We start from the raw sequence: 25695 nt of genomic DNA on the forward strand, positions 1-25695 counted from the left end.
AGGAATTCCTCAACCTCTCTGTGCCTTGTCTTCACTGTGGATTGGGGCTAATCAGAGTACCTGGGATGAAGATTACAGGAGGTGACTTACTACATACAGGATTTGGCACAGGGCCTGTTCAAACTCCCAGGCTTCACTGGCCTTGTGCAGAAGTGCTCGGCCCAGGGCCAGCCTGAAGAAATGTTTACCTTAGTTAACACTTTTCCCCTTTAATCTTTACCTCATTTAATCCTCCCTGTGGTGGTTGTTTTACAGGTAAGGAGACAGAGGCTCAACGGAGATCACTGTTGCCCCAGGTTACATGGAAAGGACATGGTAAGACAAGGATTTGAACCCAGATCCGCCCCGGCCCCTTCCCTCTCCCCTCTCCCCTCTCCCCACAGTGTCGACCAGCAGCTATGCTGTTCTAAGACTCTTTGGGGGATTTCTCACTCATCTTCTCCACAGCCTCACCAAGTAGGTTGCCCCTGGGCGTCGGGTTTCACAGACCAGGAACCTGAAACCCTGAGAGGCTACTTCCTAGCTAAGCGATCACACAGCCAACAAATGACCACGCTGGGCCACCTGATTCCAGTCCCCTCACTACCTGAGGGAGCCCACCTCCATTCAGGGGCTCCCTGCCCCTCCAATCCTGCTAGCTAGAAATACCTCGAGGAGTTCGAGTTTTTTCCACGATCCAGTCAACACCCAGTCTCTAGAGTGCCTTCTGTCCTCTGTAGGGTGGCCCTGGGGACAGAGAATGGTGACTCACTCAGCCCTAGCCCTGTCCTGCCCTGCCCTCCGCAGTCTAGTATTGGAGACAGACCTGTCCCCAGACAGTGATGACCCCGATTGCGCAGGGCTAGGGGTGTGGGAGCCCCAGAGGCTGCAGGCCTGGGGTGGGGGTGGTGGGAGAGGGCTTCCCGGAGAAGGAAGCCTCTGCGCTGGGGATGGAAGAACGGGTTCCAAGCCGCCCTGGAGTGGGCCTGGTCCACGGAGCAGCAGCGCCCTCTGCTGGAAAAATACCACAGTGCAGTGAGCTGACCTGTAAGGGATCCGAAGAACTCGGTTAGCTAAATTCTATGGTTTAAAAATCATGCGCCCACTGCAGGCTTCTAGAACTTGACTTGTTCATTCGCCCAACAAATATCTATTGAGCACTTACTTTGCACCACGCTCTGTTCTGGTGCCAAAGATACACTGTGGACAAGAGAGTCCTGCCCTCAGGAGGTGACATTCCAGTAGGGGGAAAAAGGAACCAGTAATACAATCAGTAGCTAATAGATACTAAGTACTTTCTATGTGCCAGGCCCTGAGTCAATCCTTTCAGGCTTCAACTGTTCCCACTTTACAGGTTAGAAAAACTGAGGCACGGGGAGGTTCATTGCCTAAGGTTGCACAGTGAATGCTGGAATCACATTTGAACCCAACACGTTCCCTCACCAAGAATGTAACCTACGCTAGGTAATGTAACAATGTGGTATATGTTACATAAAATTATTTTAGACCCTGAAAAGTTTCGTGAACAAAATCAAGCAGAAAAATGAAGTGACATTTCGGTAGGAAAGTGCCGATTAAAAGGAGCAATCGGAGCCGGGAATGGTGGCGCACGCCTGTAATCCCAGCAGTTTGGGCAGCTGAGGCAGGAGGTATGCAAGTTCCAGACCAGCCTCATTTAGTGAGGCCCTAAGCAACTGAGTGAGACCCTGTCTCAAAATAAAAATAAAAAGGGCTGGGGCTGTGGCTCCGTGACTAAGCGCCCCTGGATTCAATCCTAAGTACCAAAAAATAAAAAATAAAAGGAGCAATCAGGGAAGGCCTCTCAGAGGAGGCGGCCTTTGAGAAGCGACTTGACAAACGACGAGATCAGTGGGAAGGGAGGTAAAGAATGTCGTCGGTCCGGGATCCAGAGTTTTGAAGGTCCCAAGTTTCCAAGATTCCAGCGCGGCCCTTCTGGCCTCAGGTCAGGTTCGACGTGGCCGGGAGGTGCGGGCCCGCGGGAGCCGGAGGCGCTGGGATCCCGGTGGGCCGCGCGGAGGCGGGGGCCGAACTTCCAGCGGGAGGTGGGCGGGGCCGCACACCTGAGGGGGCGTGGCTTGAGGTCGCCCCGCCCCTCGAGGAGCCGCTGGGCCGAGCCGCGGGCGCAGCGGGCGGCGGCGGGGCGCAGCGGGCGAAGCGAGGCTGGGCGGTCCGGAGTCCTCCGCGGCCAGGTGGGCGCCGGGGAGGGGCGCGGGCGTCCGGGGAGCCGCGGTGCTGGGGGCGCGGGCGGGGGCGAGGGCCGGGCCTGGCGCACGCCCTGGGGCCCGCTGGCCTGTGAGCGGGACGGACCTGCGGCCCCAGGACGCCCCCGCCCAGACCGGGGCCTCCGGGGGTCCCCAGGCCCCGCTGCGCCGCGCCCTCCCCCGAGCGCAGGTAAACAGCGAGGATGGGGCGGGGCCTGGCGGAGGGAGGGGACCCTGGTGACCGCCGGGAGGCCGGCCGCCGCCGCCTGGGGAAGGGTGCGGGGCTCGGGGCACGGTGATGGGGACCGTGCGTGCGGCCCTGTGCGTGCGTGTGTGTGCAGAAGAGAGCGGGGTCCGGCTGTGAGCGTGGAAGGGCGATGCGCTGCCCCGTAACCCAGGACCGTGTGGACGAGGTGGCGGCTTTCTGTGCTGTGACCTCTGATTGTGCGTCTGGGATGGCGTGTGCGTGTGTGTGTGTGTGTGTGTGTGTGTGTGTGTGTGTGTGTGTGTGTGCTGGGAGCTGGGCCCTTCGTAGGACTCCGTGTGTGCAGCCAAGGGATCCTGTGGCTGTAGTTGACCCTCCCCTGGCCGCTGTGTGTAGGTTAGACGTGGGTGTTGTGCGGCTGCGGTTGTCCTTCTGCCTGTACGGTGGAGCGTGTGCGCACAGGTGGAGCGTGTGCGCACAGGGGACGGCAGTTGCCTTTTTTGGTGGTGTGTCACCGTGGTGGTGCATGGAGCTGTGTGAGACTGTAGCCGGGGGCTGTTTCATGGGACGGCATGTGTGGAACCGTGGGGTTGGGAGAGTGAGGCCGTGAGTCCGGAGAGGAAGTGAGTGCGTGTGCGTGCGTGTGAGCGCTCTCCGCAGTTGCTGTGGAGTGGCAGCGGAGAGCGGGGAGACCTCACTGCGGGGAGTAATGTGTGGCTGGGATTGTCCTGTGCCTGGGTGACAGGATGGAAGAGGAGAGCCATGTGTGGGCCGTGCCTGCGATTACTATCCTGCTGGTTCTGCTGCTGTGCACGTGGGGCTCTGCATGAACCGAGGGGCTGGTGTGTGTCTAGGTGACAGCCTGAGTGATGGATGGCTGTGGCAGAGCTGTGGTTGCTGTGGTGCCCTAGCCCTGGGCTGGTGTAGGTGAGGCCACATCTGAGATAAGGAGTGGGGGGGGGGGGTTGTTACACTGACAAAACTGGGTGAACACTTTATGTGCTTGTGGTTGTCAGGCTGGCCCTTGATGGACTGTGTGGCCATGAGCGTGACCTTCTATGTAGCGTGTGTGCACAGGGTGAGACAGTAGGGTGTATTATACAGACCTCCACCCCCGTGCAGAAACTAGAGATGGATTCATTTCCAGATGGTACCTGACTTACGATGATTAGGAATAGTCGACTTACAGTTTGTGAAAGTGATGTGCATTCAGGAGAAACTGTACTTCGAATTCTGAGTTCCGAATTTTGATTTTTTTCTTTCCTGGGCTAGCCATATGCCGTGCCATCCTCTCTTGTGATGCTGGGCAGGACCAGTGACCTCAGTCCCCAGTCAACCTGGTGATCATTGGAGGAGCCAAGCAGCACTCTGCAGTGTGCTGTATTGGGCTCCAATGTCCAGGAGGTGGCTGCACGAAATCGGTTTTCAGCTTGATATTTTCGGTTTGCAACAGGTTTATCAGGACGCTGTGCCATGGATAAGTGGAGGAACCTCTCTGTATACAAATACAGATGTATAGATATGCTGAGAGTTTGTTGGTGATGGAGAGTCTGTGGTGTGCGAAGTGCATGGGACACTTACCATGCGTGATGATGGTCTGGCCAGCAGGTGTGGAGAGCTCAGGGCTGCTGGTGTGAAGCGCCTGAGAGGGCGTGCAGGCAGACAGGGCACTGCAGCCGCCCGCCCGTGGGCACCCGCAGCCCGCAGAATATCCAACTCTGAGTTTGGGACCATTGGTGTGTCTGGGTACCTGGGTGAGTACCCCGTGAGTCCCCCTGGCCAGGCAGGGCAGAGGTAGAGGGAGTTGGAGGAAGTGGGGAAGATGGAGAGGGGTCCTGTCCCCAGCGGATTCTTGGAGTGTGTTTGGAGGTGCTTCAGGGACATAAGGAGGGGGTGGCTGCTCAGGGGACTGTGTGGGCACGGGTGAAAGTCATGGATGAGTGCAGGGACACAATTTGTGAGCAATTTGGGATTTGGTTGGATTTTGGGAGGTGAAGGGCTGGGGAGCATTCAGAGCCCCCCTCTGCATGTGTTGGCTTGTACTTCTGAAAGGAGAATGCGTCTGTGTGTGGGGTTGTGTTTCCAGTGGGTGTTTCTAAAAGAAGAACGTACATGCGTGCACCTGAGGTCACATGTTGCATTAGGTCATGTTTCTGGAAGGACAATGTGGATGTGCGAGCTTGCGAGTCGAGCTGTGTTTTGTGGTCCTGGGGATTGAACCCAGGGGTGCTCTACCCCTGAGCCACATCCCCACCCCTTTATAATTCTTTTTATTGAGACAGGGTCTTGCTAAGTTGCTGATGCTGGTCTCAAACTTGGCGATCTTCTACCTCTGCTCCTGAGCTGCTGGATTCCAAGTGTGCTGCCACACCCAGTTTGAGCTGTATTTTGAAGAGGAGAAAGTGTGTGTCGTATTCCTAAGATAAGAACAAGCATGTATTGTACCGTATGTCTAGTGAGGGAGTGTGTGTATGTTGAGAAGGAATGTGTGTGTTGTGTTGTTCGAAAGAAGGGCGTGTGCAAGTGTGTGTTGTCTCTAAGAGGAGAATGTGTGTGTTGCACTGTGTCTTTAAAAACTCAGGAGGAACGTGGGTTGGTGGCCACACCTCTAATTCTACCCACTAGAGAGACTGAGGCAGGAGGATTGCATGGGGAGGCCAACCTGGGCCATTTAGTGAGACCCTGTCTCAAAATAAAAAGGGCTGGGGAAGTGGCCCGGTGGTCAGTCATCCCGGGGTTCAATTCCCCGCACCAGAAGAAAACCTTCGGAGGATGTGTGTAGACGCTCCTCCGCGCGATGGCGATGCATCCGGATGAAGCCATCATAAATTGAGGCAGGTTTGAGGACTGTTTTCTACAAGGACTCCAGAGGCACCACCAGCTAAGTGCCAGACCTGGTCACCCACAGGCAACCACGCAAAACCCCCACGTGGGATCTCAGCTTATGAGGAGGCTTTAGACCTCCACTGTCACAGGGCCAGTGCCATCCGTGGCCACACCTGTGCCACACGTGTGTTCCAACAGGCCCTGTGCTGGCTGAGCCTGTCTGTGGTGGAGGGTGGAGCCCCTGTCCCCTCAGGGTCCATGGAGCCCAGGAGCTACCATGCGGGCCCCCTCCTTCTCCTCCCAACCTAGAGGCTCCTCTGCTTCCGGTGCCCCAGCCCCTGGCCCTGGCCTCCGCCCCACCCACCCTCGGTGGCCTGACTGGTTCCTAACAAAACACCCTCAGAATGAGCTCACAGGGAGCTGCCGCCTCCACGTGCCCCGCCCCATGCCCAGCAGAGGAGGTGCCTCCGTCCCAGGGCACCCTGCCCGCTGGGAGCTCTGGGCCAGGCGGCTGGGGACCTTGGGTGGGGAGGGCCAGTGTGGCCAGCCAAGTGCAGGTGGGGGGTTCAAGAGCCAGCGGTGTGCCCTCCTGGTTAATTACATATAGTAGACTTGGAATTGTCCTCAGGGGAGCCCTGGGTTCAGAAGACAGAGAAGGTGGACTAGAAAGGCCGCCGGGTGAGGGACCCACGCAGGGACGGATGTGGAGAGCGATTGCTGGGATGAAAAGGGCTCAGGGGCAGAGACTGGCCAGGATGGATGGACAGAGGGGCATGAGGAGAGGCTGGGATCTGACTGGCCAGCGTGGCATGGGGACTGGCCTGCCTTGCGGTGGGTGACTCCCCCATGTCCCCTGCCACCCCCAGGAGCAGCCATGTCTGTGCAGGTGGCAGCCCCCGGGAGCATGGGGCTGGGTCCAGAGCGCCTGAACCCGGAGGAGCTGGTGCGGCAGACACGACAGGTGGTGCAGGGGCTGGAGGCCCTGCGGGCAGAGCACCGCAGCCTGGCTGGTCACCTGGCGGAAGCCCTGGCTGTGCAGGGCCCTGTGCCTGGCTCGGAGCTGCTGGAGGAGAAGCAGCAGGTGGTGGGCCACTCCCTGGAGGCCATCGAGCTGGGGCTAGGCGAGGCCCAGGTATGAGAGGCCAGGTGGTGGGGCTCAGGTCTGGGGGTCCAGGTATGCAGGGAAGCAAGTCTGAGGTGGGGAGGCGATGGGACACCGGCCTGGAGGGACAGGCTTCAGGCCAGGGACGGAGCCCGCAGCAGCATCAGTGTATGCCCTGAACCAGACGGGGTCCTCTGGTAGAGCGTGGGGGCCCAGGCCCAGCATGGCCGTTGTGGGGTTGGTGGCACCTGTGGGTCCTGGGGAGACTCTAGGTTCCATGGGTGAAATATGAAGTGGCCCTGAGAAGAATTTGCTGCCTGGATGAAATCAGAGGGGTCCCTCGGAGCCTCTGAGCACCCCATGGCGTCTGTAGCATCTGCAGGGTCCCAGGGAGAATGGGGGTGCTCCCCTGTCTTGCAGCCTGGCTGGGCCAGGGCTGTGTGGCAGGACAGGACAGCCCTCAGCTCAGGCTCCCGACCCTGACCCTCGCAGGTGCTGCTGGCCCTGTCGGCACACGTGGGCGTGCTGGAGGCTGAGAAGCAGCGGCTGCGGGCACAGGCCCGGAGGCTGGCGCAGGAGAACGCCTGGCTGCGCGAGGAGCTGGAGGAGACGCAGCGGCGGCTGCGGGCCAGCGAGGAGGCCGTGGCCCAGCTGGAGGAGGAGAAGAACCACCTCCAGTTCCTGGGGCAGCTGCGGCAGTATGACCCGCCCGAGGAGAGCCAGGTACCAGACAAGGCGGGGCAGGACACGGGCCATGACAGAGCTCCAGAAGTTCCCGTCCCTCCTCAGAACCCCAAAGCCTCCAGCACCTGTGGAGCCTTGCGCCCTCAGACCCACGAGAATTTCCCAAAAGCCCCCCTGGCTGCTCCACAAAGCCCCAGATCCTCCTCAAGTCCCAGGAGACCCTGAAGGCTTCTGATCAGCACCTCCCTCAAACCCCAAGATGGATTCAGGACCCCAGGCTCTGAAACAAGCCCCGTTCTCATGACTGCCGCTCTCCCGTCTCCCTGTAGCGACCTGATTCCCCGCCTCGCCGAGACAGCCTGGCCTCCCTGTTCCCCAGTGAGGAGGAGGAGAGGAAAGGTGGGTGGAGCATGGCCAGGCTGGGAGGAGGGACCCCAAGTTCTCTCGGCAGGAGGAGGATGGGCAGGTGGCGGCATTGGCGGGGATGACGGGCAGGTGAGGCTGGGAGCTGTGAAGGCCCCCCCCCCCCCCCCCCCCCCGTCACATCTGTCCCCAGCCCAGGACACATCCCACCAGCCGGTTAGATGCCTGTTCCCCAGCTCGGAAGTCAGCGTGGGGGCCCAGGCCCAGCATGGCCATTGTGGGTCGCTGGCACCTGTGGTGACTCAGTGCCTGCCTCCCTTAGGTCCCGAAGCAGCAGGGGCCGCAGCAGCCCAGCAGGGTGGCTACGAGATCCCCGCCCGCCTTCGGACCCTGCACAACCTGGTGATCCAGTACGCGGGCCAGGGTCGCTACGAGGTCGCTGTGCCTCTGTGCCGCCAGGCCTTAGAGGACCTGGAGCGGAGCTCGGGCCACTGCCACCCTGACGTGGCCACCATGCTCAACATTCTGGCCCTGGTGTACCGGTGAGGGCTGTAGCTGGCAGGGCCCACTCTTGGAAGTGGAAGGACCTGGCCTCCCCTCAACGTGGGGCTCGTGGGCAAGAGGGGGACAGGATGGGAGAGGACAGGAAAACAGGGAGGACAGCAGAGATGGTGGGAGTGGCCGAGACTCAGAAGTCAGCAAGGCACCAGACCCGAGTGGAGAGGAGAGATGGGGTGGCCAAGGCTTGGCAGAGACCTGGCAGTGCGGGACCACCGCTAGTCTCGGGAGGTGTGGGGAGACCTGAGGGGAGACCTGCAGGGTGCCACTCATGCCTGGCTCAGCCAGGTCCCTGGGCCTGTCTGGACCAGCCCCGCCATCCCTGTGCCTGCCTCACAGGGACCAGAACAAGTACAAGGAGGCCACAGACCTCCTCCACGACGCCCTGCAGATCCGGGAGCAGACGCTGGGTCCTGAACACCCCGCGGTGAGTGGGGGCCCCAGGAGGAAGGGCTGGCCGAACCCGCCCACTCCAACCGGTACACCCCCGCCCTGCAGGTGGCCGCCACCCTCAACAACCTGGCAGTCCTCTACGGGAAGCGTGGGCGTTACCGGGAGGCAGAGCCCCTGTGCCAGCGCGCCCTGGAGATCCGTGAGAAGGTCCCTCTGCCCGATCCCAGAGGAGCCCTTGCCCTGTGTAGCTGTGACCTGGTGCCATGTGATCCCTCCCTTTGATCCTCAATCTCTTGTGCCCCTCACATTTGGTACTGGGCCCCCAGTTTGGGACTAGATCACTCAATCACATGACCCACCCCTTGACCTTCAACTCCACCATCACTGACCTCATATGCCCCATCCCAGTCCCGCTCTCTGACCCCACCTCTGACCCCTTGAATCCTGTATTCCACAAGTTTCTGGATCACTGTGGCCTCCGCCCCCTGTAACTCCTCTTTTATTCTATAATCCCCACTCAATGGCTCCCATGGCAGTGCCACATCACAGGGCCCACCAACCCCATGACTCCAATGGCCTATGCCCCCCCAGGTCCTAGGCGCTGACCACCCAGATGTGGCCAAGCAGCTCAACAACCTGGCCCTGCTCTGCCAGAACCAGGGCAAGTTCGAGGATGTGGAACGGCACTACGCCCGCGCCCTGAGCATTTATGAGGCCCTGGGTGGCCCCCACGACCCCAACGTGGCCAAAACCAAGAACAACCTGGTAAGGTGCACGCGGCTGTCGGGGCCCTGCCTGCAGGGGGTACACCAGGAGCACCCAGGGGCTGAGGAGGGGGCTCTGCCAGGCCCTTGGTGTCCTGTCACACCAGTCTGCAGGCAGGGCCCTGACTGAAGAGTCCCCTCAGCCCAGGAACTGGGAGCATCAAGAAACACAGAAGTGTGTGGCTGGAGGACATTCCAGCAAAGAGGACACGGGCAGGCCCAGATGCCAACAGTAGGCCTTTATTGCACCCACTATGGGCAGCCCCGTCTCAGCACTTTAGAGACGGGGCTAGTCACCCTGTTTGCACCCAGTACAGGCACAGAGGTGTCACTGGCCAAGGCAGGGCAGGGAACAGGCTGGTGGCAGCAGGCATGTGCCCTCTGGGCTTCACCTGCTCCAGGGCAGGCCTCCAAGGAGGCGGCCTGGCTTCCTCCAAGAGCCCTGGGAGGCATGGCCAGGTTTGCACAGAGAAAGATGGGCTGGGGGTCCCGAGAAGTTCCCAGATCACAGTCAAGGTCCCCACACCCGCCCTCCCCGCAGGCCTCTGCCTACCTGAAACAGAACAAGTACGAGCAGGCGGAGGAGCTATACAGAGAGATCCTGAGCAGGGAGGGCCTGCCGCCGCCAAGGGGTGAGCCCCACCCGCCCGCCTGCCCCCCTTCCAAGGGGCTCCCTAGGGTCCCTCTCAATGTCCCCTCTCTGTCCCCCAGGAGCTCCCAACACAGGCACGGCTGGTGATGCAGAACAACAGGTGAGGCAGGCTTTGCTGTGGCTCCTGATGGGGGTGGGGACCGATGGGCCAGCTAGGGTTCGGTCACTGTCCCGTGCCCTCCGCAGGCTCTGCGAAGGAGCAGCTCCTTCTCTAAGCTCCGGGAGTCTCTCCGGCGTGGAAGCGAGAAGCTGGTCTCCCGCCTCCGAGGGGAGGGCTTGGCAGGGGCCGCAGGGTGAGTGCTGGCTCTCGGTGGCAGAGCCCCTCCCCCCAGCTCCTCTGTGAAGGTCCAGCCTAGTGTGGAGAGGCCCTCCCAGAGCGGGAGCCAGACCTCCCCGGTTTCCCTTGTTCTTCTCTGGCCCATCCTTTGCAGGATGAAGAGAGCCATGTCACTCAACATGCTGAACATGGATGGTCCCAGAGCGACTGGGGCTCAGGTGAGAGGGACACCTGGGCAAGGATGGGGCAGAGCCATGGTGGCAGGGGCTGGCAGGTTTCAGGTGGAGCAGATCCCAGGACAGAAGGGAGGTTGTACCTGGGGTGGAGGCAGGGGGACAGGCACCGTGACAACTGGAGCAGAGACCACTTCAACCACTCCCTGTGTCTGTCCCCAGCTCCCCAGTCGACCCCTGAGTGAGGCCCCTCGGACCCTCAGTGCCAGTACCCAGGACCTGAGCCCCCGCTAACGCAGACGGGACTACGTGGCTGCAGCTTCTCCGGAAGAGCGGGGCGGGAGGCACAGGGTTGTCCATCTCCCCAGGACACCTCTGCCTGGGGGTGCCCAGCGGATTGGGTGCTGCCCTCTCCCTGTAATTAAAGGCTGTATATTTGGAATGTCCACCTGAGGGGTCCTCTGAGCTGCTTGGACAGGGCCAGGCAAAATAAGGGAGTGGCCTCAGACTCCTTTGATGACCCTGCCCAGGTTCACAGCTGCTGGGCGATCTGCTCTATCCTCCGCAGAGTCTCCTCTGACTCCAGCTGCTCCAGGCTGAGCAGGGACAGACCCAGCTGATCCTCCTGCCGGGGTCAGAGAAAGGAAGTCAGACGGGACTGAGGAAGCTCTGCAGTGGGGAGATCCCAGGACTCGAGGGGCAGCAGGGACAGGTGGGCGAAAGGACAGGATTTCGAATTTGAGATGTCCACAAAATCCAGAGTGTGCTGCCCATGTAAATAGAAGACAGGTGCCAAGGAGGGAGGCGGCCCCAGGGCGCCTGCGCCATGCTGGAGGAGGTCGCTTCCCCCCAGGCTTGCCTGGGGCCCTCGCCCTCCTCTGGGCTCCCCAGCTGGGCGTGTGCAGCGAGGGCCCGGGGCTCACCCGGTGGAAGGGCTGCGCCATCTGCCTCAGGAAGTACTTGGCGACCTGGACCCCCTCGTCAACAGTCAGGTTCAGGTTGGCGTCTGTGAGGTGCTCCTGGATCCAGCGAGGCAGCTTCCCCCGCTTGTCGGCCCTGGCAAACCGCTTTGTCGCGTGGCAGGGCGGGGGAGAGGGCGTCAGGCCGGGTCTAGAGGAGCCGGGGCCACGCGCTGCCCCGCCACCCTCCCCGGCCGGATGCTGAACGGGAAATAGCGTGGGGCTCAGAAGCCAGGGTGGGGCCCACGGGGACACGCGTACTTTGTCGGCGAAAACCATGAGGCCATAGTCTGTCTTGCCCCTGATGGCGCGGCCCACACACTGGGCTGCGTGGCGCATGGCGTCAAAGGTGAGGAAGTCGTTCTCGCGGATCTGGAACTGGTCCCGCAGGTATTCCAGCCGGGCCTGGGGAGAGGGGTGAGGCGTCAGGAGGCAGGGCGGGAGCCACCCCTGCCCAAGTGCCCCCTCCTCCAGCCGCTCCACAGCCCGAGTCCCTGGTGGGGCTCACCTTCAGAATGCGGCTCTGCGTGTAGACGTATGGGACGCCAAACATGATGACTGCTCGCCCAAAGTGGTGCACTGCAGGCAGGGGCAGGGTCAGGAGGGAGCCCCGGGTGCTGGGCTGGCCCGCGGCCCAGGCTGAGGGCTGCTCGACCCCCAGGGAGCAGACCCCGCGTGGTGGGCGGGTGCTCTAGAGCCGGGCAGGCCTGGGAGGGGAAGCCAGGTCCACTCACCAAAATCGATTCCCTCAGACACTTTGCCCCGGGCCACTGACAGCAGGATGGCCCCTCGGCCATTCTCGCAGGCCTGGGGGTGGGGCAGCCATGTCACCCTCAGAGCCGCCCCCTGAGCCCGCGGGCACTGCCTCAGCCTCCCCAGCCCACACCCACCTCCTGATACTTCTCCAGGGCAACGCTGGTCTCGGCCCCGTCCTGGGTCTCAATGAAGAGCAGCTTGTTCCTCTGGATATTTTCAAGGATGCCCTAAGGAGGGACATCCAGAAGTCATGGACCAGGTTGGCAGTGGATTCAGGGAGTGGCCATTGTGTGAACACAGCCCTGCCACAGACTCCTGTGTGGGGGCCGTGCCTCTGGGCCTCAGCTTGCCCGTCGGGGACACACACGTGGAGGGAAGACAGAATTGTCCAACCTCACTTTGGTGAGTCCAGTGGGGAAGGCGTGTGGCCCATGGTGGCCAATCAGGACCCAGCGCCAAACCAGCAAGGGTGCAGGAGCTGACTGTAACCTCCCCGGGTCTAATGGACAGTGAGGGGCTCACGCTAGGACCGAGAGACCAGGGACAGAAACCGGTCCCCACGGTCACCTGTGCACTTTGCTGGGGACAGCTCTTTTCGGCGAATACTGTGGAAGCAAGTGGGGTTCAAATGGGAACTGAACCTGACCTGCTTCACCCACATGCCCAGCCGAACTCCCCTGCCTCAGACACAGATGCGGAAGCTACAGCGTAGGCTCCACTTTCATCACCTCGGGGTAGCAAGACACAAATGGCGCTGGGCCATCGTTCCTACTGTACGAAAAAGCCTATACAAGGACGAGGCCACTGTCTCGGCTCTGCTCCCTGGAGCTCACTCATCTCACCTAGGAGTGCTCGAGCCCCGAGCGCTGGGCCAGAGACGGGTGGAAGCGTGGCCCTCCCGCCACATCCTACCGTGGCTGTGAGGAGCCCCACCCCTCCATGCCCAGGCCTGGCCACTCGCTCCCCAGAGGGTTCCTGCAGGTTCTCCAGAGGCTCTGCCTGGAGTCCTGGTCCAGCCTTAATTCTCCAGAACCGTCGCCCAACAAGAGCACGGTGCCCAGCGAGCCACACCTGCTCCCCACGTCCACACCAAGCAGTACGTGCTGGAGGGACAGTCACAGGGTAAGCCCGCAAAGAGCAGCCAGGGCACCAGAGCCCAGAGGCTGCTGAGCCCCCAATCTGGTGGGGGCGGAGCAGGGCACAGGGGCGTGTGCCTTCCGTTCCACACACGTTCCGTGTGGTAGGGCCCTCCTGTCACGTGACGTCAGCACTGAGAACAGGAACGACGCCCACAGGAGCGGCGCCAGGAGTGAGGAGGGGCCTCCCTGAGCGGTGGCAGGAGGCTGGGCGTACCTGCTCGTACCAGGAGGCCACAGTGCTCTCCATGTACTGGTAGCTGGTGAAGAAGGCCACGATGCCGTCAGGGACCACGGCGGACATCTCCAGCAGGAGGTTCCCATAGTTCCGGATCACGGCTGTGAGGGTCAGAGGTTGGGCCCCTGCTGGTCCAGGGCCATCGCCCGTTCCCTACCTTGAACTTGGGGTGAGGCCGTCGTAGGGCTGTTCACACCCCCCACCTCTCCTCCCTGGCCAGCCTCCTGAAGTCAGGCGTGGCCTGTGACTCGCCACAGCCGATGAGCGCAGAAGTGGCTTTAGGAGCCCGTGCACAGCCCACTACAATCGGTGATCCCTCCTGTCACAGTTGCCTCAGTGACATGGCCAAAGTTGGAGTCCCCAGAGTGAGGGGACCCGGGACGTCCCACCCCCATCAATGCACAACAGACATGGCCCGAGGGTGAGAAGTAACTGCTAAGCTACCGGGTTTGAGGATACTTGTTAAGGTGGCGCGACCTGGTCCATCTGACACCCCTCCCTCCTGGAACCCACAGAAACCGACCCCGCAGGCAGCATACCAATATCTTCCCGGGTCTCAAATTTGGAGCTGATGGCCACCTGGTCATTACCCCTGCCGATGATCTGGAGCAAGCAAGAGGTCACAATAAGGGAAGCAGCCACAGTGTCCCAACATAGGAATGCTGATCACCTGCTACTGCCATTCAAAGCTTTAAATAGATAGTGTCACTGGATGAACCCTTGGCTACCTGTTACTGGTGTTATATGAGCACGTGACCTGGCTCAGGAGAGGCAATTCACCTGCCCACAGTCACACAGCAAGTGAACAGCAGAAAAAGGACTTAGCCCAAGCCTGTCCACGCTCCCAACCAGCAGCTACACCCCAGCCAGCCCCAAGTGCTGGTCTGGCTGTCCAAAACACGGCTCACCACCAGCGTGTACCCCTGGCCATTCTCACAAAGCCACTGGGCAGCAGGTGGTCGTTCCGGGGCCACAATCCCTGAAGGGCAATTCCAAACGCCGGAAAGCTCTGTCAAACACTGCGCTGACCTGAGTCCACTTAGAGGCAGCTTACCCACCTCATGGGACTCTTCAAAAGCTTCTGCAGGGCTGGGCTGCAGCTCAGTGGGAGAGCCCTTGCCTCGAGTGTGTGGGGCCCTGGGTTCCATCCCAGCTCCACAAAAAGGAAAAAACACCTCTAAAGCCTGGAAAATTCCAACTTCCAAAATATGTCCAGACTCTGGGCATGTGTTAAGCTGCCCATTTACCAAGGAGACTGACGCAGAGAGGAAGTCTCACCTACTCAGATCCCAGCCGGGCAATAAACTAAATGGGCAAAGCCACGTGTTCATTCTCTGAATCCTCTCAGTGGCGTTGGGAGATCAGAGAGGAGGCAGTTCCACCTCACAGATCAGAGCTGGGCACAGTGGCACTGTCTTACTATCCCAACAGATCAGGAGTCTAAGGCAGGAGGATCACAAGTTCAAAGCCAGCCTCACAATTTAGTGAGGCCCTGAGCAACTTAGGCTCAGTGGTTAAGTGCCCTGGTTCAATCTCCGGTATCAAAAAAAAAAAAAAAAAAAAAAAGAGGAGAAGATGGGCTTTGCGATCCAGGCCCACAGAAGCAGCACTGAGCCCGCCCATCTGAATGGAGACCTGTCACCTCAGCTGAACAGCTCTCCTACCTTAGGAGGGGCAGACAGGCTGCGAGAGGAAGGCACCCCTAACCCCACCCTCTCCACTCACCATGGGGCACAGGCAGACTCGGGCCAGTGTCATTGTGAAGGTTGCCATGGTGACAGGGTGGAAGTCCAGGATCTTGGGGTAGATGTCCAGTGGGGACAGCGTCTGTAGGAGGGACAGCAAGAGGGATGTCATCAGGACCACGCAGGTACCAGGAACCCCAGGGTGGAGGACTGGAGGGGTCAGGGGAAGGCTCCTCACCCCAGAGGTGATGATGACAGACTGGAAGCGCTCGAACACAGGTTTGATGGCCAGGGAGGCGTCCATGCAGCTGCGGGAGCAGACCCGGGCAGTGAGGGCTGGGCCAGGAGGGCAGGGCTCTGCCCGCCTGCCTGTCACGCCCACTCGGACACAGGGTCCCACCTGAAGTGCAGGACAGGGTTGGCAATGGTTGGGGTCCTGTCATCAAAGGGCTCGATGATGATGGTGAAGCCTAGAGGACAGGCAGAGGCCAGTGAGACCCCCCACCAGGTCGCCCCCCACTCCACCACTCCCACAAAGCAACTGCTGCTTCTGCCCAGTCCCCACCCCTGGGGCAAATGGGACCAAACACCAGCATGCCAAGCCCCAAACGCAGGTGCCTGAGCCCAAACACACCCCAGCCTGCCGGCCCCGCGGGCTGACCTCCGCGAGGGCCACGGGAGCACTGAGCCTCGTCCCTCAGTCATGGGAGGCCCACCCAGGACCCAAGCACAGGCCCCTGCCACAGCCCTCCCTTCCATCTGGGCCATCGGCAACCCACAGCGCTGCCTCCAAAACATCCCTGTGCTCTCCCCAGTCCTGGCCAGCCACCATCTCCTCACCCAGGGATCCAGAATCACCGTGGGACCCAGCACCACCCTCACCTCCCCCTCACTCGCCAGCCTCCTGCCTGACCTTTGAAAAGCAGCTCACCCCTTCCCACTCCCACTCGCTGGAAAGTGTCCCAGCAGCCCATGTGGCCATTTGAGCCTTTGCTCACAGTCAGCTCCCAGGCCGGGTGGAGTGCAAGGCCAACACGAGGCCTGACTTCCAGCCCCAGCGCTCAGAGCAGAGCCCCTCGGCGGGTCCTTGGCCAGTCTGCCCCCAAGGGTAAGTAGCAACACACCCCATTTTTCATAACTAGTGCCTTCCAGGATTGTCTTTGTTTATTTCTTCGCTACTGAATTTTCCCTCTAGAACATAACTTCCGGGAGGTCAGGGATGAGGCCTCTTTTGGGTCCTGGGCTTCCACAGCGCCTGGCCAGGCCTTCTGTTATGTAAATAAATGAATGAATTCGCATATTCAGTTTCACTTAGTAAAAATCAATCAAGTCCTCTGTGCCTGGCCCTGTGCTGAGGACACAGCAGTGACCAAAGACAGCCTGGGCCCTGCACACCAGGGCACACAGTCCAGGAGGAGAGCAACGGTTCAGAGTGGGCAGGGCTGCAGCAGAGGAGACAGGGCAGGTGGCACGGTCCAGCCTTGGGCTCAGGGAAGGCTGGAGGTGGCCTCTCTGCTGGGCCAAGACTGGAGGGCGAGGGGAGGTAGCTGGGGGATGATGAAGACGGAGAAGAATGTTCCAGCCAATGCATGTGAAGAGCTGGCTGGTAGACAGGGAACAGGTACAAGGCAAAGGCCATGAGGAGGACGGCAGGACAGAGGATGGTCTCAGGAGGCAGCGTCCAGCGTGCTTGCTGACAGCCCTGGGTGGGAGCGAGACCCGCCTCCTGCTGAGGCCCAGCTGCGTGACCTAGTTTCCCGGTAATCCCCAGGGATCAGGCTGAGCTTAGGGGCAGACCCTGACTGAAGCCTTCAGAATGTCCCCCTCTCTGCACAAGCCAGAGACCTGAGTGTCCTCAACTAATCCACCCGAGTGTCCTCACACCACTAACGTGCTTCCCAGATCTCAGCCTCTCATCCCACATCTCTCTCCAAACTACCCCTTTCTCTGTTCCCAGGCTCCTGCCCCCTCCTCTCCTGCTCAGGTACCTGCTGTCCACCCCAACAACTGCCCCCCGTCCCTGCCAGGATCTTTTAAAAGCACAAATCTGATCTGGCACCTCCCTTGCTCAGAACCTGCCATGGCTCCCCACTGTCCTCAGTCACACAGTGACCAACTCTTTGCCACGCCCCAGAGGAAGCTGCCCCGCAGCACGCAGGGTGCATCTCATACCCAGCACATCCTTCCCCACTGTGGCCTGAGGGAGCCTCTGCAGATGCAAATCTGAGCACAAGGCTCACTCACTCAGGAACTATCTATCTGTGGCTCCCCAGTGCCTCAAAATAGAGCCCAGCCTCCAAGCTAGCCCTACAAGGCCTGTGTCCAAACCCCTGCCAACAGCCGTTCAGGCTTGGCTGGGACCCTGATTCCAGCTGCCAGGAGACTCAGTAAAAGCAAGAAGTGAGCTTACCCTTAGCGTAGGTGCTGACCAGGGTGGCGAAGTTGGCAAGAAGAGTGAGCGGGGAGAAATCGGCCAGGTCGGCGATCTCCAAGGTGTGCAGGAGGGAGCGGAGGCGCTCAGCACAGAACCTGGTGGCAGGCGGGCAGGGTTGGGGGCAGAGGGAAGGACAAGATCAGAGGCCCCTTTCTCTGCTGTGGGGTCTCCTCAAAACAAGACCCAGAGCCACACCCAGAACCTCACGATCACATCACTCATCCTGCACGACCATGGGTCTCACGCACACCAGTTTCTCCTACCTCTCAGGCACCTTGGTGACACTGCCACAGTCCCCCACCCTCAGGGAGGAATATGATCACACACACCCTCATGTAGACACGTGTCAACTGCACTGACACACAGAGCCACCAGCCAGTGGCACACAGGTAGGCCCGCAGAGCTCGCCCCTCAGGGACGGGTTCGGAGCAGGAGCGCCTGGCTTTGGAGCCTGGTGGGTGGTCACACTCTCAAGCTGGCCTCCCAGACCACAAGCCTGTCTGTGGCCCCAGCTGGCCCAGGTGCCCTTAGGTTCTCCCAGCCCGCTGTGGGGATCACCAGTCTGGATATGATTGTCTCCTCCACAGGGCCAGGAGCCCCATGAGGGTAGCCCAGGCCATCTCAGTCACTGCTGCATCCCCAGAACACCGCGGGCACTTGGGGAATGCGTGCTGAGTGACAGAGCCCCTGTTTCTACCCTCGCAAGTTCCCTATCTGGGGGAGGTGAGCAAAGTCACGCCAAGAGCAGCTCCACTCCCTTGGGGGCAGGGCAGCCAGGGCCTGCAGAGTCCTACAGAGCTGGTTTCAAAGTAACAACCACCACGAAGTGCCGAGACTGGGTGAGGGTGTCCCCTCTCGGAGGCCCAGTGTCCTCATCTGCAGCACAGGATATCACACAGGGGATGCGGCCGGGATAAGGAACACGGAGGGCTTAGCTGATCACAGGTACAAGGTCAGCTGTTGGCTCTGCTGCCCTCTCCCTCACCCACCTGAAGACACCCACCCACGTTACAAAGAAAACTGAGGCTCAGAGGAAACCAACTATCTGCAAACTCAAATCAGCAAGGGGAAGTCCAGGTGCCCCTCTTCTTGTTCCTGAGTCCATTACCTGCTGGCTCCATGCCCCAGGAGGCTCAGCCTCCACTCAATGCTCCCAGACTGCACCGTGGGGAGGCTCCGGCCCCAGTGCGGGGGTGAAGGCAGTGTTGCACAGTGTGAGGCACTGGCAGGAGGTGACACAGGTCTGGGAGCCAGGGCATTTTCCCCAAGTGCCAGTCCTGCCGTACCTTGGGATTCTGGTCTCGGCTTCCGTCAGAAGCCTCTCTCCAGGTCCTGTCCTGCTGGCTCTTGATGCTCCCAGGGCTGGGGTGCAGCTCAGCAGGACAGCACTTGCCTAGCACACTGGAGGCCCTGGGTTCCGTCCCCAGCACCAAAAGCACCAGAAGCAAAAAAAGCATCCGAGCTGCTCTCAGCACGTCCCCTCCATAAATAGCGCCTGTTAAACTCTCTTCAGGCAAATCCCCAATCCAGCTGTGTGCTGCCTGCCCAGGCCCGCCCAACCCAGTGACCCAGAGTCCCCAACCTTGCCCAGTTAGACCAGCCAGCGTCCAGGTGTCCCCTGCCAACACCTCACTCCCGACACTGGCAACACAGTGGCCCACAGTACAGGTGTGGAGGACAAGGCCCCATAGATAAGTGGCTGGGATCCGCTCCCAGTGCCGCAGGCACCCAGCTCCCAGCCGGGGCCTCACCTGAGGGGCTTGCGCTGGATGCACACCCGCTGGGCCAGGTTGCTCAGGAAGGCCGGCGGGCTCTCCTGGACCACGTGCTGCACGCGCAGCCGCCACTTGACGTACTCCAGCAGCCGCCGCAGGAAGCCAAGGAAGTGCTCAGCCGTGCGGATGGAGCCCGGCACCGCCTCTGCGGGAGAGGAGGATCAGCCAGTTGGCAGGGGAGACGGGGGCAGGAGGCAGGTGGGCTATGAGGGCGGCGGCTCACCCTGCAGCACCTCATCGGGTAGCACGGGGTTGGCCAGGTGGGCATCAGTCTCTCGGGCGGCACTGGCCTCCCGCAGACCCTCCACCAGGCGGCGGTACTCATCGCGCAGGCGCTGCTCATCCGTCTCCTTGATCCTGCAGGACGCATGCAGGGGACCAGAATAGCACCGCATCCCTGGGGGCTGGGGAGGGTCTCTGGCCAGGCAGGCACCAGGCCTCGGCTGTTCCCCCCCACCCCCGCCAGCACCTGAGCACTGTCTTCTGCAGGGTCTCCAGGTTGCCCTGGCACCTGTCGAGGGTCCGGCGGGTGAGGTTGACACTCATGGAGTCGATACAGACGTTGTCTAGAGAACAGAGGGCGCGGACTGGGCTGTGGGACCGGCAGGCTGGAGGTCTGAGGGGCTACCACCACCTCTGTACCCAGGTCCCTCCTTACCAATGTTGTGGGCCTCATCAAAGACCACGACAGCCTTGCGGGCCAGCTCCTTAGACACCAGGTCTGCTATCTTGGGGTCCAGGAGGTAGTGGTAGCTATAAACCACAACGTTGGCATGCAGGATCTGGGGGAGGACAGGGCACTCTAGCCTGCCTGACACCCCCACTGCCACATGCCTCCCTCGCAGGCCCACAGAGGTAGATGACACAAGGGGAGAGACACGTGCAGGGCCAAAAGACCCCAGGTCACACAGGCGAGGCTCAGAGGCTAAGGGTCAGACACTGACAGACACAGGCAGACAGACAAGGGGACAGGCAGCCCACCATCCTCACACCCACCCCTCTGCCCATTCCCGTGAGCCTCACTGAGTAGCGGGCGAGGAAGTAGGGGCACCAGCCCTGGCGCCGGCCCAGGGCTTTCAGATCATCCAGGTTGTAGATCCCAGCAGGGAGGGGTGCCTGGCGCCCATGGGCATCGAATTCCTGGGGCGAGGCGAGGGGGCAGGGGTCAGGAAGACTGGCTGCCCCAGCATCTTGGCCCTCCTGCCTTCCCTCGGCCAGCCCCTGGGCACCTCGTAGAAGCGGCAGTGGGGCATGCTGGCGTCCTGCTGGTACTGCGCCCGCACGTAGGAGGCCGTGAGGCTGTGGCATTTCCCATCGACATCCTTCCCAAAGCGCAGGGGTGTCACCTAGGGGCACGGGGGCAGCTCGGTACTGAGACAGGCTGGCCTGGACTTCTGGACAATTTGAACCTCAACCTATTTTATTACTGGTCAGCACATCAGGGACTCGTCATGGGGAGCCAGAGTGCGGCCCAGTCAGACTCACCACTACCCGAGGGTGGCTGTCCCTTTTTGAAAGGCTTGGAACCAGAAGTGTTCTGGATTTCAGATTTCAGATGTTGTTTGGTTTCTTGGAATAGATGCATATACATAATGAGATATCTTGGGGATGGAACCCAAGATTAAACGTGAAGTTCGTTTATGATTCATTCGTGTACACAGGCTACATTTTATACAGTACTTTGTGCCTGTATTTCAACTTTCACCAATCATATGAAGTCAGGTGTAGAATTTTTCACCTGTGATGTCATATTGGCACTCACAGAGTTTAGATCTTGAAATATTTTGGATTTTTTTTGAATGTTCAACCTGCTAATTTTTTTTGTTTTGTTTTGTTTTGGTTTTGGTACCAGGGATTGAACCTGGGGGCACTTAACCACATCCCCAGTCCTTTTTCATCATTTACCTAAAGACGGTCTCACTGAGTTGCTTAGTGCCTTGCAAAGTTGCTGAGACTGGCTTTGAACTTGCAATCCTCCTGCCTCAGATTCCTGAGCCCACTGGGATTACAGGTGTGCACCACCATGCCCAGCCAACCTGTATTTTTTTTTTTTTTTTAGTTGTTGATTGACCTTTATTTTTTATTTATTTATATACAGTGCTGAGACTTGAACCCAGTGCCTCACACATGCTAAGCAAATGCTCCACCACTGAGCCACCACCTCAACTCGATACCTGTATTTTTAAAACATTAAGCCTTGGGCTTGGGATGGAGCTGAGTGGAAGAATACTTGCCCAGCATGCACAAGGCCTTGGGTTTGATTCCCAGCCACAAAAAAAGTGAATGAATAAATAAATAAAAGACAAAACTTTCAAGAAACTTTAGTTCCAGACCCACAGTCTGAGAGCCCACTGCCCTTGTCCTATTCTGCACCTATCAAGGCTCTGATGCGTGGCAGCCCAGGGTTGCCTTTCCCTTCAACAAGAGGGCTCGGGAGCCAGGCGTGGTAGCGCACACCTGGAATCCCAATGACTCAGGAAGCTGAGGCAGGAGGATTAAGTTTGAGGCCAGCCTCAGCTACTTAGTGAGAACCTGTCTCAAAAAAAAAAAAAAAAAATTAAAAAGGGGCCGGGGATGTAGCTCAGGGGTAGAATACCCCTGGGTTCAATTTCCAAATCCAAGGGAAACAAACAAACAAAAAACCACAAAGGGAGTGCTCGGGGGCTGCTGACCCTTCTCTTTTGTTATTTTTGGCTTTTTTCCTGCCAACCCTTCTTCCCTTCTGCATTTCATTGATCATGGAGGTCTGTGCTACTTTTTATCACCCCATATATGTATCACTTCTCATATATTCTTACACATAATGTGACATGCATTCCATGAGTGGCCATACTGCAAGCACTTAGAAATACCTAGCACATGCTAAGTGCAACAGTGCTATAACAATTTAATAACTAATATTCTATGCCATATATTATGCATATAAACATCATAATTTCTAAGATTCTTTTAGCTCTTTGTACTGCTAAGGGTCTCAACTGTACCATCTCACCCAATCTCATCAACTGTATGAAACAGATGCTTAATTATACCCATTTTATAGAAGGGAAGACTGAGATCCAGGTGCCCCAAATCACCTATCCAAAAATACATGGTTAATATATTTCAGAGCCAAGAAGTCAGGCCTGCCAGACTTGGGGAGCTGGAGAAAATAAGCAGGTTCCCAGGAGGAGGTACACTCACCTGGGCCATGAATAAGAAATCAGAATATGATAAGGAAATTCTGTTCACAGCCCCCACATACGTCCTGAGAAGTTCTCATACTCCCTGAGAAGCTCTCATCTGGGCACCTAGGACTTGTGGTTGAATGGACCTGGGACTCAGGGAAAGAGGAAGGAATGGGTAATCACCTCAGGATGAATACACAGGTTCTTGCGGGAGCTCAGAGCCAGCCCCAAAAATGGCAGCTTCTCGTCCTCTTGCTTTTCATAGAAACTGAGCAACTTGCGAAGCTCTTCAATCACCTGCTCAAATGGTCGAGGGGCGGGGGCTTGGTGCCGCGGAAAGCTCCAGCCCCTGCCCTGCCAAGCCCCAGCCTTTCGCCAGCTTCCCAACCACATTAGGCTAGGGAGGGCAACCACCAGGGGACCAAAGATGTCCTGGAAGAGCAGGGGATGGGCATGGGGTCCACTCCAGCCTACCTTCTCAATCTCTGGCACTGTCCTTGAGCAGTAGATGAGTTTGGTCACCTCCAGTGGATATGCCTGCCAAGGACGAGTGGGCTCAGTTCTGGTCCAGCACCTTTCCTCTCCCTGGGCTCAGGGGGTCACTTACCCGCTGGTAGGCCATGATCAGCGCCAGTAGGGACACTGTCTTCCCAGTGCCTGAGGGCATCTCTAGGACTCCATGACCCTGTGTGTTGGGGCAGGAAAGACAGACGCTGACTCTCAGAACGTGAAACACGAACTTTGCGAACTTTGGGGACCCTACCTCAACTGCCACCACCTGAGACCATCAAGACAACACAGAAATTAAGGTCTGCATACCAGGGGCAGTGGGTTTGCACCTCATTTCTGTCACTCCTTGTTGAGTGGTCTTCGGTAAGTACGTTTCCCTCTCTGGGTCACAGTATTCTCATCTCTAAAACAGGCCTAACACTATGCCCTTACTCAGCATGACAATGAGGACATATGAGAAACTGCGGGTTAAATATCTGACACAGCCAGGTAGGGTGGCGCATGCCTATAATCCCAGTGGCTCAGGAGGCTGAGGCAGGAGGCTCTCCAGTTCAAAGCCAGCCTCAGCAACAGCACAGCACTAAGCAACTCAGAGAGACCCTGTCTCTAAATCAAAATACAAAAAAGGGCTGGGGATGTGGCTCAGTGGTTGGGTACCCCTGAGTTCAATCCCTGGTAACCGCCCCCCCACCACAAAAAAAAAGAAAAAAAACACACATATAAAGTACAATGAACACTTTTTCTTCTAGTTTAGCAAAAGCTTCCACAGCACTTACTGTGTGCTTAGTACTATGTCTAAATATCTTTGATATTTGGGGCCAAAAAAATACTTGGTTATGGGGAAGCTGTTCTGTGTGCTGCAGGATGTCTCGCACCCATGGCCTCTACCTACCCAATGCCAGTAGCTCCTTTCCTCCTGGGTTGACAACCAGGAATATACCCTGATGTTGCCAAATGTCCTCTGGGGGTCAAAACCATCCTCACTTGGGAACTGCTGCCTTTTGTGTATTAACAACACCCTGAGATAAAAGTTACTGTGTGTGTGTGTGTGTGTGTGTCCATGCCCTGCACAGGCTGGCTGCTGGGCCTCACACATGCTAGCAAAATGCTAGCTCCATTTTACAGAGGTGGAAACCATGGCACGAGGTTAAGTGATTGGCCCAAGGGTGCACGGCTGACAGCCCGGGCGTCCAGCATTCCAAACCAGGTAGCACCCACTCCAAAGTCTGTATATTGGTAAGTACTGGGCAATTCAGCTTCTCCTATGTTAGCTGCTCCTATTAACCATTACTGTTTCAGCTTCTTGTTTTTGTTTTTGGCAGTCCTGGGGGTTTGAACCCAGGCCTCACCCATGCTAGGCAAGTGTCCTGTCACTGAGCTACATCCCCAGCTCAAATCATTGTTAGATCTAACAGGAGATTTTGGACTCCTGGATCTTGAGAACCTCAGATAAATTGATTTTTTTCGGCATGGGGACTGAACCCGAGGGCGCTCTTCCACCAAGTTACATCTCCAGTCCTTTTATTTTTATTATTTTAGGACAGGGTCTCGCTAAGTTGCCCAGGCTGGCCTCGACCTTTCGATCCTCTTGCTTCAGCCTCCCAAGTCGCTGGGATTACAGGCGCCGGCCACCGCGCCCAGAAAGCCTGGGATTTTTAAAATCCAACGACCTGCAATCTCAGCCTTAGATCCCCACAAACGGCGCTACCTGTCAAGAGGGCAGCGCGGGCCGGGCCCACCCACCTTGGCGTCCAGCGTGCGCTTGAGCTCCAGCATGTAGGAGAACTGCTCCGGGTAGATGTAATCGTACGGGAAGTAGACCAGCAGCCCGTCCACGTTGAGCCTGGCGGCGGGGGCTGTGGGGTCAGTCCCCGCCCCCTCAGCCCCTCTCCAGCCTCCACACTCCCCCGCCGTGAGGTCCGACGTCCCCAGGTTTCCCAGGAGACCCTCGTCCCCCTCCGCGTCTCCTCGCCACGGTCTCATCGCCGCCCCGCCGGTCCCCGCAGCCATCCCCACGCCACCCCTTCAGTCTCCCCTCGCCCGGCCGGGTCCTCACGCGCGCCCACCGGACCCCCATCTTCCAGACCCCCGCACCCGACCCCGAACCGCTATTTTCCGCCCCACTCTCACTTCATGGCGGCGGCCGCGGCGTGCAGAGGAACGAGCTCGCCTTCCTTATGAATATTCAGCGGGGGGCGGGGACGTGGTGGGGTGTCCTGGAGAAGCTGCTCCACCTTCGTCAGTACGCCATTGGCTGAACGTGCCCGTCACTCCATACTGCGCATGCGCATAAAGACGCAAAAGCGGATTTCAGGGAAAGGCGGTGTCGGAGGCATTGCTGTGGATCGTCGAGGACCAGGTGCAAAACATAGGCAGAAGAGAGCCGAGAGAATCGATTCAACCCATTACTCAGATCTTCAGGTGGGCGCAGATCTGTAATCCCAGCAACACGGGAGGTTGAAGCGAGAGGCTCGTAACTTCGAGGCCATCCTGGGAACTTACTGAGACCCTGTCTCAAAATACAAGTAGCTAAATTAATTAATTAAAAAGGCCTAGGGACTTAATTTACTAGTAGGGTACCCCTGAGTTCAATCCCCAACATGGGAGCAGGGTGGATTAGATCTTACTATACCTGCTCAGATTGAGTAGTGAATAGATTCTAGGAGAGAATGACAGGGAAATTAGGAACACTTTCGAGGCCAAAAGTTAGCAATGGTTTTGCCGTATCAGACAAACATGCATTTATAAACTACCTTCTGTGTCCTAGTCTTGGGATAAGTAATTTAGAAATAGTTCCTCCTGTTTATCCAGTGCCCACTCTTTGCCACTCTGTGCTT

At 58.6% G+C, this 25695-nt stretch overlaps 2 protein-coding genes across 3 annotated transcripts; one reads left to right on the top strand and one right to left on the bottom strand.

Annotated features, from left to right (window-relative positions):
• The first annotated feature begins 4816 nt into the window (after window positions 1-4816).
• On the top strand, window positions 4817-10644 carry KLC3 (kinesin light chain 3). Its single transcript, XM_079118943.1, has 13 exons — window positions 4817-5910; window positions 6099-6364; window positions 6827-7057; window positions 7348-7417; window positions 7704-7923; window positions 8279-8366; window positions 8438-8539; window positions 8924-9097; window positions 9638-9728; window positions 9808-9848; window positions 9935-10041; window positions 10180-10243; window positions 10421-10644. Exons 1-13 carry the CDS (start codon window positions 5637-5639, stop codon window positions 10490-10492), a joined length of 1800 nt encoding a protein of 599 aa, XP_078975069.1. The 5' UTR covers window positions 4817-5636; the 3' UTR covers window positions 10493-10644.
• ERCC2 (ERCC excision repair 2, TFIIH core complex helicase subunit) lies at window positions 10104-25053 on the bottom strand. Of its 2 annotated transcripts, none has more exons than XR_013760451.1 (23): window positions 24602-24814; window positions 22956-23033; window positions 22823-22885; window positions 22532-22645; window positions 20411-20527; window positions 20205-20321; window positions 19840-19963; window positions 19651-19747; window positions 19405-19538; window positions 19158-19326; window positions 17383-17501; window positions 15373-15442; window positions 15211-15280; window positions 15013-15114; window positions 13827-13890; window positions 13267-13388; window positions 12048-12140; window positions 11892-11964; window positions 11666-11736; window positions 11419-11562; window positions 11122-11265; window positions 10648-10823; window positions 10104-10341 (listed from the first exon to the last, which is right to left on the bottom strand). XR_013760451.1 is itself a non-coding variant. In XM_079118897.1 (23 exons), the coding sequence occupies exons 1-23, from the start codon at window positions 24991-24993 to the stop codon at window positions 10731-10733; spliced, it is 2283 nt and encodes a 760-aa protein (XP_078975023.1). In that variant the 5' UTR covers window positions 24994-25053; the 3' UTR covers window positions 10683-10730. The 2 variants fall into 2 exon arrangements, 1 of the variants encoding a protein (XP_078975023.1); XM_079118897.1 differs by lacking the exon at window positions 10104-10341 and adding an exon at window positions 24989-25053 and having other exon boundaries at window positions 10683-10823; window positions 24602-24701.
• Window positions 25054-25695: the final 642 nt, after the last annotated feature.

Source organism: Sciurus vulgaris (genome assembly GCF_902686455.1).
Source record: "Sciurus vulgaris genome assembly, chromosome: 17".
Taxonomy (NCBI): Eukaryota; Metazoa; Chordata; class Mammalia; order Rodentia; family Sciuridae; genus Sciurus; species Sciurus vulgaris.

Coding starts and splice junctions, on each gene's coding strand:
- KLC3 (XM_079118943.1), top strand. CDS start 5,637: ATGAGCTCACAGGGAGCTGCCGCCTCCACGTGCCCCGCCCCATGCCCA. Junction 9,729..9,807: donor GGGCCTGCCGCCGCCAAGGG/GTGAGCCCCACC, acceptor TCTGTCCCCCAG/GAGCTCCCAACACAGGCACG. Junction 9,849..9,934: donor CTGGTGATGCAGAACAACAG/GTGAGGCAGGCT, acceptor TGCCCTCCGCAG/GCTCTGCGAAGGAGCAGCTC.
- ERCC2 (XM_079118897.1), bottom strand. Junction 23,034..24,601: donor AGCGCACGCTGGACGCCAAG/GTGGGTGGGCCC, acceptor CCCAACACACAG/GGTCATGGAGTCCTAGAGAT. Junction 20,322..20,410: donor CCCACTGCCGCTTCTACGAG/GTGCCCAGGGGC, acceptor GCCTCGCCCCAG/GAATTCGATGCCCATGGGCG.